Source organism: Dama dama, chromosome 31, assembly GCF_033118175.1.
Source record: "Dama dama isolate Ldn47 chromosome 31, ASM3311817v1, whole genome shotgun sequence".
NCBI lineage: Eukaryota > Metazoa > Chordata > Mammalia > Artiodactyla > Cervidae > Dama > Dama dama.
Genome location: NC_083711.1, coordinates 59,129,406 through 59,142,549, shown reverse-complemented (window position 1 = coordinate 59,142,549; position 13,144 = coordinate 59,129,406). Strand labels below are relative to the sequence as shown.

Below are 13,144 nucleotides of genomic sequence, written 5' to 3'. Positions count from 1 at the left end.
TAGCCTTTTATGAACTTTATTATGCTTCATACATTTCTGTAGTCATTTCAGATTTCAATAAATGTGTTCCTATATTTTGTGAACTGCATTTTAAATTCAGAGATAATTTTACAAATCTTCATATACAATGATACCAAATAAAAAACAAATTAAGCTTTATTAGCACATCTAAGTAAGAGCTGGCATAGTTAACATAAGCATTCAGAAGGTAAACATTTCTTGATTAAAAAAATAGGAAATATTTTAATGAAAAAAAAAATCAGGGATTGAGGCGGTAGAACATTTTTCAAACAGCAGCTGGCACTTTCTTCACAATTTGTATCACCTGTGAAAATACATCATTAGATAAATACTCACATGATATTTACAAAGTAGAGAGAAGAGGAAAAACCTTCTAAGTATCAAGGTCTTTCATCTGTTACTCTCTTCCATCTTCTGGACCCATTACTTTGCACACCAACTAAAGTTGTGATTCTAGTGAACTACGGTTGAAAGCTTATCAATTAGGTCATCAATAGTGTAAACCAGAAGCTGAACGTCTGCTCTTTCCTTCATTCGGTGGTCACTGTTCTTCCGGAGGATGACATCTACGTCTGTGCTGACTACTCGGTCAGCAACCTGCACGGCCGTGGGCCAGGGTACGGTGTCGTCCCTCATGCCGTGGAGCAGTCTCACGGGGCACGTCACAGGGATGGGGCTGTGTAGCAGGCAGTGGTGCTCCGCTTCTTTAACGACACTGTACTGGATGCGGTAAACTCCTTCTTCACTGTATTTTGATGGCATGGGCCACACACCTTTCATCTCTATTTCCTTTTTTGTCTGTTGGAACAAATGAAAATAAAAGTATTTATGCAAAATTAATACATGCAATAGTCTTAAACAATCTAAGGAAAGTGGTCTTTGAAGAAGAGGAAAAGAGGTAACAAAAACATAACAATGATAATTAGCAGTAATTAAATACCATGTGCAAGAAACTATAACAAGTATTTTCCACACAGTATCTCACAGGATCCTGATAATAATTTTGTTATTATTTCAATTTTACAAAAGAGGATATGAAAGTATTACACAGCTTTAAGGTTGAAAGGCAGTAACTGCTGTGGCTAGGATTCAAACTTAGATTTAACTAACTTTATCATATAACGTCTTAAATCAGGCGTTGTTTCATCCTGGTTCAAGAGGAAAGTGAGGAGAAAAATACAATAATTTCTTGGAATCAGTACAGGTAGCATTCATATTACATAAAATCAAATCTTAGGAATAAAAACTGTTTAGATTTAAAAATCATGAAACTAAAAGTGTGATTAGTGGAAGTTATTAAAATGGCAGTGAGATGGGGGAAAGGGAGAATGGAGTATACTGCTAAAAATGAAAAACAAGACAGTGGTTATTCTGGGGCAACAATACACGCCCAATTTTAGGCTGAATGTAAAAAAAAAAAAAAGTAGTTTTTGCCTTTCAAGAGTTCTACGGAATGAGAAGAAAATTGTCTGTTGTTCTGGATGACAAAGAATTCTTCCAAATATCTCCTGAAAACTGAGCAATGGTATCATTTCTACCTTTAAAATAAAATGTTGGATGTTCTTTGATTCTTGAAGAATCTCTATTTTTGAGATCAAAATTTGTCTTAAACATTTTTTCTACTTAAAGTAACATATACTCATTATTGAAGACATAGAAAATATAAAAAGCATAAGAAGAAATAAATTACCAATAATCCTATCTCATGGATATACCAACCAACCATTAATATTCTGGCTTATTTCCTTCTAGTATTTCTATATGTGCATGGTTTTAGATATACAATATGTAAAACACTTAGCTATTACAATTCATATATAGTTTTCAGTGCTTATTTATTTAATATATATGTATTTCTGGGTTTTAAAAGATTAGATTAAAAGTTTTTAAAGACTGGATAACTGTTTACCACAATGCATACAAGATAATTAACTCAACCATTTCCAAACTGCTGAGTACTTCTAGGAACAACTTTGAACATAAAGGGTTATATGTATATAATAAATTCTTTGGAAAGATTATCCCAGCTTGAATTAGTAAATCAAGATGTAAATAGCTTTAAGCCTCTTGCAACCACATAATATGCAGGGAATTTCTGTCTAGAAAAAAAAAAGGTGGATGGCTTATCAAAAATAAAGAAAATACAAGGAAAGAAAAGCTACATACAACGTATTTAAAAAAATTTGTATTAAATTTTCAATAAAAATATTGTATTGCCACATTTAAAACTATTCACTTATTACAAATTCAGAGGCAAAAAAGAATTTAAACAGTAAAATATATATGATGTTATCTACATGCATGTAGGTATTTTAATGTATTTTATAAAATTCCAAAAATATCTCAGTGAAAAAGCTGTATATCTGAAAGCTAAACTTCTAAATATCTACAGTCAAATGATTTAAAATAGAGTAAAAACCTATATTATAACGTATATTAATATCATAGGGTGCTCCACATTAAAGCAACATGTGAACCAAATATTTAAAGCAAAAAAATGATATTCAGTTATCCTCAAACTACTTATGACTGTTCCTGAATTTGTAATTTCAGTAGTTAGAACTTAGTTCCATTGATTATTAGATGAAGGGGCAACTATGCTAATTACCAAGACAAATAACAACTGCATTGTAAGCACTGCTGCTTCCCAACTAGCTTTGTTATCTGCTATTGAGGTGAATGAATATTGTTCATTTGAAGAACAGACTTAACTTTACAAAATCTTGCATGTCCCAAAGCCTCAAAAACAAAAACTACAGGAATCAAAGAAAATGTACAATATTCATAATTCTTACACCAAAAGAAACTAGCAAGGCAATGTGTCTGAAGCTTGGATTCCACCAGCTGTGCATCCTGTCTGATGCCCTCTAGTGTCCACACAGAAATCTGTGTGCAGGTCAAGAAGAAACAGTTAAACTGGACATGGAATACACACTGGTTCCAAATCAGGAAAGGAGTACGTAAAGGCTGTATATTGTCACCCTGGTTATTTAACACATGCAGAGTACATCATGCAAAATGCCAGGCTGGATGAACCACAGGCTGGAATCAAGATTTCCAGGAGAAATATCAATAACCTGAGATATGCAGATGACACCACCTTTATGGCAGAAAGTGAAGAAGAACTAAAGAGCCTCTTGATGAAAGTGAAAGAGGAGAGTGAAAAAATTGACTTAAAACTCAACATTCAGAAAAATAAGATCATGGCATCTGGTCCCATCACTTCATGGCAGATAGATAGGAAACAATGGAAACAGTGAAAGACTATTTTTTGGGGCTCCAAAATCATTGCATATGGTGACTGCAGCCATGAAATTAAAAGACGCTTGCTCCTTGGAAGAAAAGCTATGACCAACCTAGACAGCATATTCAAAAGCAGAGACATTATTTTACGAACAAAGGTCCGTCTAGTCAAAGCTATGGTTTTTCCAGTAGTCATGTATGTATGTGAGAGTTGGACTATAAAGAAAGCTGAGCACAGAAGAATTGATGCTTTTGAACTGTGGTGTTGGAGAAGACTCTTGAGAGTCCATTGGACTGCAAGGAGATCCAACCAGTCCATACTAAGGAAATCAGTCATGAATATTCATTGGAAGGACTGATGCTGAAGTTGAAACTCCAATAGTCTGGTCACCTGAGGCAAAGAGCTGACTCATTGGAAAAGACCCTAATGCCTTAAAGATTGAAGGCAGGAAGAGAAGAGGATGACAGAGGATGAGATGGTTGGACGGCATCACTGACACGATGGACACTGAGTTTGAGCAAGCTCCAGGAGTTTGTGATGGACAGGGAGGCCTGGAGTGCTGCAGTCCATGGGGTTGCAAAGAGTCGGACATGACTGAGCAACTGAACAGAACTGAACTGAAGTGTCCACAGAAGGAGACAATGATTAGAGTTAGAGGTAAATCAAATTCCCACACAAACAATGAATAATGCTGGATCTCAACATTTCCAGGGCTAAAGAAGACAGTAAAAACCTCTGGGTCTATTCCCTTGACACTGAGAGCACTCACTGTTTCTGTGGAGAAGAGGCAGAGATCCTAGTGTCCAGGCCCTTTCTTTACGCATGGTTTTAAGTTTAAAGGGCTCAACATGTTTAAGAATTCTTCATTGGTATGGTTTAGGATTACCAAAGAAATACCCTGATTTGCAGGACATAGATCTTCTCAGCCAATTACGGGCTATCTACCTTATCTTCTCTCTGAGTGATGAAGGTACACACATAAAGAGAAATTTCCATAGATCTTGTCATTTCTGAATAACCCCCTAAAACTGTGTAATCAACACCTTTCCAACAGGCCATCATCTTGAAATAATTTCCCACCATGAGAAGCAGAGTAAAGGCTTCAAGGTTTAGATGCAGAGGATCAATGGCAGGAGAATTTAGCAGCATGAGGACATTAGGCATCTATGTATGAGAAACAAGAAAGGAAAAAAAAGATCTCAGAAATAGGTAAGTGCAAAGAAGATCAGCTTCGTAATTTTAGCCCTGACTGGAAATCATATGAAGAACCTGACTTCGCAGACAATGTCATTTCTTACGGAGCTGGAAAGAACAATGTGAAATAAGAATAAACTTAGAACAGATAGTATATGGCACTGAATTCAATGCAGAACTTGAGGCAAAAGTCAATGATATTCTAGTCTTCAACACTACATATGCTTTTTCCTTCTTTTTCTTTTCTTCCTCCTCCGTATACCCTGCTCTCTACAGCCACTGCTGTAGAGAGTGAAGTTCTCAAACTTCACCTGGGGCCTTGTAAAACGGACGACGGGGCCACACTCCCAGCTTCTGATTCAGTGAGTCTGGTGAAGCTCAAGAACACACATTTCTATTAATACAAGTTCTCAGGTGATGCTGTTACTGCTGGCCTAGGGACTACACATTTTGAACCATGGCTCCAGACAGTTTCTTTCTGCTAGGACTAGTCCCATAGGTGAAATTTAGATCTCAAGGAAAAATATGCCCAAGGAGAACTCAACTGATTTCCAAACAAAAAAATAACACACACAAAAATAAACAGCTATTACCCACCACTTTTTTACCCTTGCAGACAACTGAAGTACTTAAACATATATTCAAGGGCAAAGTATAATAAACCAATTACCTTTCCAATTATTTCAGAAACCTTATTTCTATCATGATTTGCGGAAGAACATGCTACTGATGAAAAGTACCCCCTTTTTTTTTTAAAGGTGAAAATTGGAAGTAGAAAAAGAATGCCAAATTAGTGTCTAGGCCAGGAATGGCAAATCTTATCTCCTGTGTGTGACTGACAGTGTGTGCTCGGAGAGCTCTGCCAAGAGAGAATCTGAGGCTTTAAGGCTTAAAAAACAACTTTCGTAACTGATTAGCTGGTTTAACATAGTTGTAGGACAGGTATTAATACTACCACCCATAGCCACCAAACAGACTAAGAGGCACACAGAGAGATCACAATGTGTGATCCAAATAAACAAATGTGGTTAGTAACATGCTGATAAAACAAAAGTTTAAAGTGTGATTTCATTCATGTGACAAAATGATTTGAAGGGACTGTGAAAAAACAGAAAATCTTAAACAGGAGACCAAAACAGGCTTCCCTGGTGGCTCAATTGGTAAAGAATCTTCCTGCAATGTGGGAGACCTGGATTCGATACCTGGGTTGGGAAGATCTCCTAGAGAAGGGACCAGCTACCCGCTCCAGTATTTTGGCCCAGAGAATTCCATGGACTGTATAGTCCATGGGGTCGCAAAGAGTTGGACACGACTGAGTGACTCTCACTCACTCAAATAGTTAAAAAAAAGCAAAGAAATGGTATACAAAAAGTCAGTTAAGACAAAGATGAGCTAGCCTAACTAGTCAAAGGACAGAGGACACATGCACAAAATTCAGAGAAAGAGGGAGCAGAAGAACAACAGGAGGGATACACCGAGGTTGCCTGGGACTTACCTCAACGGGAAGCTGATTAAATTGTGTCACCAGGCCATCTACAGCCGTCGCTACGCCAACGAGAGCAACAACCTTCTGTGGCCGGGCGATTGCAGCATGAAACATCAGCCACCCACCGAGGCTAGATCCAACCAGTATCTAGAAACAGAAGCACACTGTTCTGAAGAGGAATTTCTTTTTCTTTCTGGTAAGGGATGGACTAATTTCATAGAATGTATATATTTTCTGCCTTTATATCCACTGGCTCCCAGACTTTTAATAATTGGCACAAAGTAAAATTATGATTACTTTTTGTTAAAGTATCAGATCTATAACAGAGAGTAAATTAGACAAATAAAATTTGTAAAATGAAAAGTAAAATGATACTTACATTTTAGGAGAAAGTGACAATGATAGAACTGATTGATTTGACATTAAAATATAAAAATTGATCGTTAGACATTAAAATACTAAATATTTGCATCTAGTGAAACAGCTCCAATACCATGAGGTTATAGTCCACAACAATTATCATCATATTTAACAAAAACAGTCACCTGTGGTCCTTCAGCCAAGTCATCAATTATAGAAAGAACATCTTTTCTCCACTTCCCCACTGTGCATTCTTCTAAGTTACCATCTGAATTTCCAACTCCTGAGTAATCAAACCTAGAGAAAGAGAAAACATATTTGTATCTAGATATCTAGTATTTCCTTCCCTAATTTCTAAGATAGCACGTTAATTACAATGCCTCAACTCTATTAAAATAAAAGTGAAGTCAGTGTGTATTTCAGCAAATCTTATTGGCTTAACCTTCAAATAGTCACTCGCTTCCTCACCTCCCCTGTGCCAGCCTGGGCCAAGTCACTATTCTCTCTCGACTGAACTAACGCAAGAGTCTCCTAGTAAATCTCCATTTTCATTTTTCACCCTCACAGTGTATTCCCACACAGCAGTCAGTGATCCTTAAAAAAACAAAAGAAGAAAGATCATGTCCTGCACATAGCCTTCAAAGGTTTTGTATAATCTTTAAGTAAAATCCAAAGTCCTTACCATCATCTAGCCCCTAACTACCTCTCTGATCTCACTTCTTCCATTTCTCTCTCCCTCCCAACTTTATCCTTATTTTCCTTTTTCAGTAAATGGAATACACCATCCACATTCCTGACTCAGGGGTTTTACGTCAGCTTCTCCTTCCCTGTGGACGACTCGACCTGAGACATTCACCCAGACGGCTCCCTCCCTTCAGTCAGGCCCCAGTGTTACATCTCCAGAAGCCTTCTCTGACCCTTCAACCTAAAGCTGCGCCGCCTCCATCATTCTCCGGTTCCTGACTCGGTTTTATTCTCTTTACAGCCAGTACTGCTACCTGGCAATGTGTGTCTAATGGATTACTGGTTTGTGGCCTGTCTCCCGCACTAGAGCGGTATGTAGGAACAGTAGAATGGTGTAACATATTTTCTTAGAGATAAGGGGTTTAAAAGTGGAGAAAGAAATTAAAATTTTAAGTAAGAAGTGATGTGGTTTTGGATTCTTGGGAAATAGGATAACAAGGCTGAAGTCCTCAATGCAACGGGTGCAGAAGACAGACCAGGGAGAAGGGGGAGAGAAACCCAACTCTCCTTCACCCTCCTCTGTGGGTGAAGGCATCTCTACCTGCTATGTTGTTGACAGTTGCCACGGGAACATGGTGAAGATGCACAGCACATGGACACTTATGCTCAGTCACTCAGTCGTGTCTGACCCTTTGTGACCCTGTGGACTGTAGCCCTCCAGGCTTCTCTGTCCACGGGGATTCTCCAGGCAAGAATATTGGAGTGGGTTGCCATGCCCTTCTCCAAAAGACATGTACAGGGCCTTCAAAAAGGTAAATACAGGCATTCAGTGATACTAATGGGTAACAAGTGAAAAATACAGTTCACTCTTGCTGAACCCTAACCAAGTGACAAAGATTTGGCAATTTAAAACTTTTAATCACAGTAAGGCAATTCAGTCCTAGCAGCCTCAATATTCTCAAATCTAAATACATTTTAAATTTTTCAAATCTAAAATTTTAAATGTTATTAGAAATCATCATGAGAGAAGACCAGTCTAAAGCCATGTGTCATATTCCTGAGCTCTGACTCAATTTTAATATCCTGGATGGTGGCAGGATATTAAGAAACCATTTCCACTGAACCATAGGTACTGTTCTTGTATAATATACAAAACTAACCATTTCTTCATTCAAGATCTAAGTTTTACAGACAAAATCACAAAGAAAGTAAACTGAGAAACTGGGAGTATAAATAGAAGATAAAATCTTTTATCTAATCTTTATGTTTCTTACATTGGCAGGCGGGTTCTTTACCACTAGCTCCAACTGGGAATCCATTAAAACAAGTTAAAGTGCAATCAATTGCGAATAGTGATTAGATTGCAATGAAGTTTGATAAAAGCATATAAAAAGGAGCCTGATCAAATTAAAAATTGTAATGAATGGCTATATTGTATAAAGGTGTATAAGTATACATTTAGGTTACATTTTGATATAGTACCACATATTCCTTTGGATAAAAGGAACAAGACTAAATTCATATAACTGTCTGTACACACTTTAATTTCATGATTACTAAATATACCTTTAAAAAGAAAATTTATTTCATATGCATCTAAAATGCAGAAAACTCCCTCATACATCTTATAGGCAGACAGGAACTGGCTATAGTCTCTTAGTCTCAATTTAAATTCAGAACTGATAAAATAAGGATTTCTTGAGTTAAATTCTTTTGGGGACAAAAGAGAATGATGGCAATTTTTCTGATTTCATCATGTCTTGCTCAAGATAGTCCTCCTCCTTGGATTGCTCTTCCTTCTTACCTAAATCCTAACTATTTTTCGGTGTTCCTTTATAGTGTTTTCTATCTACTTCAACCCCTATTTTTCTCTCAATATATACAGTTAAGTATCATGCTCTTTGACATAATCACATTTTGATGAATATTTCTTCCTAATTTCCCATATGTATTTTATCTTGCATTCCTCCACCCTGATTAAAAGATCCTTACAGGCAATGACCATGTTTTAAAATTCTTTGTATATTTTACAGCACCATTGTAGGATTAGAAGGTCTACTTGTAAAAAATACTCCAGTCTTAAGGATAACAGTTAATTTGGAACATTTTAAAGAGTTCTGAGCACGAAAATGAAATAATTCAGTTCATTTGCTAAAAGGAGTAAGACTAAATTCATATAATTGACATAATTTCTGCTAATATACTGAGTAGATAAAAGTCATTTTTAAGTCTAAAAGTTTTTTATTTTTATTTCTAATTACTTATTTCTGAAAGCTGTATTTTCTAGACCTATTGAGTGAATGATAGTGAAACTCTTCTAAAAACTACATAAATACATTTTTAGGTTGCTAGAGCTAGAAATGAATTCAGAAATTATATTTCATCCAAGCTCCTCCTTTTTATGATGATGAAAACAGCTCCAGCATTTATTAACCAACTCATCTTGTCATAGCTAATGTTAGCGTTAATTCTAGAGTCCATGTTTCTTGAATTTCAGGCCCGTGCTCTGTTTACTAACCCATACTATCTCTTCTGGCAAATTAGGCACTAAATAAATGACTATTCTAAGTAAACAACCCTAATAACAGTGAAACATTATTTTAGTAAAATAATTATCAGTATGAAATATTAAGAATTGTAAAATCAAGTAGTAAACAACACATACCCTTATTTATGCTTATATATACATATTCAGACTACACAAGTGAAAGAGGAAATTCAGTGAAAAGGTGAATTACACAATATTAATTTTACAGTACTTTTAAACACAGATGCTATTTTAAACTACGTATTTTGAAAGTAATGAAATAAACAGTGGTTAAATAACAGTGGTCCTTAAGTTCCCAAAGGAAAACCAGACTGTAAGAGATTACAAGAAAGCCACCTAGTATACTGGTTTGCTGTCATGTTAGAATATTGTTTCTAAAGAGCTTAAGTTACCACTAGTTTCCTTATCTGCCGGCACCATCAGCGTGGCACAAAGGCCAGATGGGAGGGACGTTCACAAGGAAGGGGACATCCTTACACCCATGGCTGATTCATGTCGATACATGGCAGAAACCAGCACAATACTGTAAAGCAATTATCTTCCAGTTAAAAATTAAAAAAAAAAAAAAAAACTATTAAAGATTGCATTTTACATGAACCCTAAATCACAAGAGGAAAGTTTACAGACTATTAAAATAAATTAATCTATAAAAATGCTAGCATTTGCTTCAGTTGGTTAGAGCAGAAGTAATTCTTGACTGCCAAGGTAAATGGTAGTAATATTTTCTTTGAAATGTGTTATTCCTACCTTATATAGGCGTGACCTAGAGATTTGCAAAACTCCTCAATCGCCAATGCTTTTGTACCATTCATATTAGAAATATAGCCAGGGATGAAGATAATTCCTGGACTTTTGCCTTTTAGCCTTTTATAAGCCAGGTTTGGGAGGTCTGGTCGACTAAGGAAAGAGATTGATGTCTTGTGTCTGCAAGCTAAACAAAGTACACAAAACATAAAGTTTGCAAATACAATTTCTGGAAAACCATACATATTTTCAATCTTAACTTTCTGAACTTGTCAAATTGATATCAAATACTATTTCCATTTCGTAAAAAAAAAAATATAGACATGAAGTATTAAAAGTCACAAGTCTGCCTGTCTCTAAAAATCATGTCACAATTGACCTTCTCTGAGCAAGGTTCAACCATGATTCTTCCAAAATACACAACAAGGAAATCTGAAGGCCACTAAAGACAGAGAGACTTGTCAAAAAAGTTTTCCTGTTGCATCATCTATTCCAAACAGTATCAATCAACATTCAGATTTACCTACACTAGTTTTAAGCCTTTTCTTGGGAGATTTCAGTCTTCTTTGAAATTTTTTTTTTTAAATGTCTGAGGGGTTTCACATCCTCTACTTTTTGGTAGGGAGGGAGAGAAACAAGTTTGGTCTAACGTTGGGAAACTGAATCAAGATAGAGGTGCTGGCCCCTTTTATTACTTATTCTTTCTCCATCCATAAAGTCTTGAGCCATGGTAATAGTCAATCATGATTCTCTATCTGCTGAGGAGGGTTTGTGAACAGTTTCTTTACAAGTAACCTTGAATAAATGTATAATATCATTTTTGGAAAAAGATTTCTCATAGGACTCCCAATCACTGTGTTTTATTTGTTGGTTTGGCTTTCTTGAAAGGTACACACAAATCTGAATGCAAGTAAACAGGCACAATGGGAAACCCTTATAATGTTACTCCACTCCACTACCTTTAAAGTTCCTTCCCCACCCTACAGTAAGGTCAACCTGTGCATGTGCTCAGTGACCTCCGACTCTCTGCGACCCCATGGATTGTAGCCCACCAGGTTCCTCTGGCCATGGAATTTTCCAGGCAAGAATACTGGAGTGGGTTGCTATTTTCTCCTCCAGGGGATCTTCCTTACCCAGGGACTGAACCCATCTCTTGCATCTCCTGCATCGGCAGGCAGATTCTTTATACTGTGACCACTACCTGGGAAGCCATAAAGTCAATACTTGCTCTTAAAAAAATGTAGAACGATGTTTAAAAACAAAAAGTCATTTATAATCCCATTTTCTCCCTCCAGAGAAATGAGATTTGTGTAGTCCCTTAACACTGTTTTCCTGGACTAATGAAATCTCTTTTTTATTTCTTGAAACCTTTCTCTATTGTGGCTAATTAAAACTTCACAGTTTCTTCCATGTGAGCTAATAAAGTTTTCCTCATTTTGGATTTGAGAAGTTGATTTTTTAAACACTGAATTGAAGGCCTTAAAGCTATCCCTTTTACATGTAGGCTTGCTTCAGAGTTTCAACGCATAGTGAAGCATGCCAAATTTAAAACTTTTAGTGAAAAACAAGGTAAGTAGGAGCCAGTAATGTAGATTGACAGATTGTAGTAGCAAAAATGTTCTTTTCCCATTTCTTTAGCACTCAAAAACGCCTTCCTATCCTCTTTTCCATTTTACTTTCCAATAGGAAATTTTCCATGAGACCATCACAATTTATTTAAATCTTGATGAGTTATAAATGGTCATCTTCTTAACATAATATCCATAAATGATCGTTGTACTATAAGAATTAGCTCAAACTCTGAGGCATGTATCTTCAGTGAAACTACTAACCAGTGAGAGAATTCTCTTTTAGTTACCGCAATGACACGCTACACTCGGCTGGAGGGACATATGTAACAGCCTTTGGGTTGCGCACAATTAAATCGGCTATATATTTAAACATTTTAACTCAAAACAAAGGGTATTTACAAAGACAGTCCCCGTTTCAAGCACCATGCATCTGACAGCTGGGGTGCAAGGGTATGAACTCCAAAACAAAAAGACATAATTAAGAAAGACAGGCTATATATATGGGGGAGTGGAGGTGGGAAGAGCCAGAGAAGAATCAAGCACAAAGAAACATTCAGGGGCTGTAATTTTTGTCCAAATTCTAACTTCCTTTGTAGAGTAACGGCTATGATTTTTACTGGGCTGGAATCTTAGCGACCGGGTTGGGGCGGGAAGACCCAACACAACCGAAAAACGCAAAAGTTTACACTTTTACAAAGAACATGTAAAACCTTTCTGTAAAATCGCTCGAGAGAGAGCAGGTCTAAGCAACTAACAATCACGATCTGTAAACCCCTTAGAACGTGCATAGAAAAGATAGAGCAATTAATAATCAAACATATTAAATGCACATCTGAATTTCTGCTAGTCTTGGCGCTTAACACATGGGAGGTGGGCAGAGAGAATCCTTGAACTACAGAGCATAACGCCAACCACTGCCCGGGCGGTCAGGACACCCCGGGGCCTGGCAGTGCTCTCTCACTACTTTCATCAGATTTGTTAAAAGAACTGGGGTACTGAGAACCTGGAAAGAGGATTTCTGAACGGAGCGCCAAAAACGCACGGGTCACGAACTGCCGAAATCCGGTATGTTCGAAAGAACGCGTCTTACTCCAGTCTTTCGGACACTGACCTCGGAACCACTGTGGCGCCCGCTCGGTCTTCCGTGCAAGTAACGTGCTGAGACCATGGTGGAAGCCGAAGGTGACTGCCGCCCAGCCCCACCTGCGACAAGGTACCCAAGCGGCCACGGAAGCCAGGCCCACCCCCGCCATCTTCCCAGCAGCCCCTGCGCCCTGCGCCCGCCTACTGAG

At 37.3% G+C, this 13,144-nt stretch overlaps 1 protein-coding gene across 1 annotated transcript; it reads right to left on the bottom strand.

The window, feature by feature from the left end:
• ABHD10 (abhydrolase domain containing 10, depalmitoylase) lies at positions 1–13,144 on the bottom strand. The gene is made up of 5 exons (XM_061133971.1): positions 12,964–13,144; positions 10,285–10,468; positions 6,491–6,602; positions 5,955–6,092; positions 1–819 (listed from the first exon to the last, which is right to left on the bottom strand). The coding sequence occupies exons 1-5, from the start codon at positions 13,103–13,105 to the stop codon at positions 475–477; spliced, it is 921 nt and encodes a 306-aa protein (XP_060989954.1). The 5' UTR covers positions 13,106–13,144; the 3' UTR covers positions 1–474.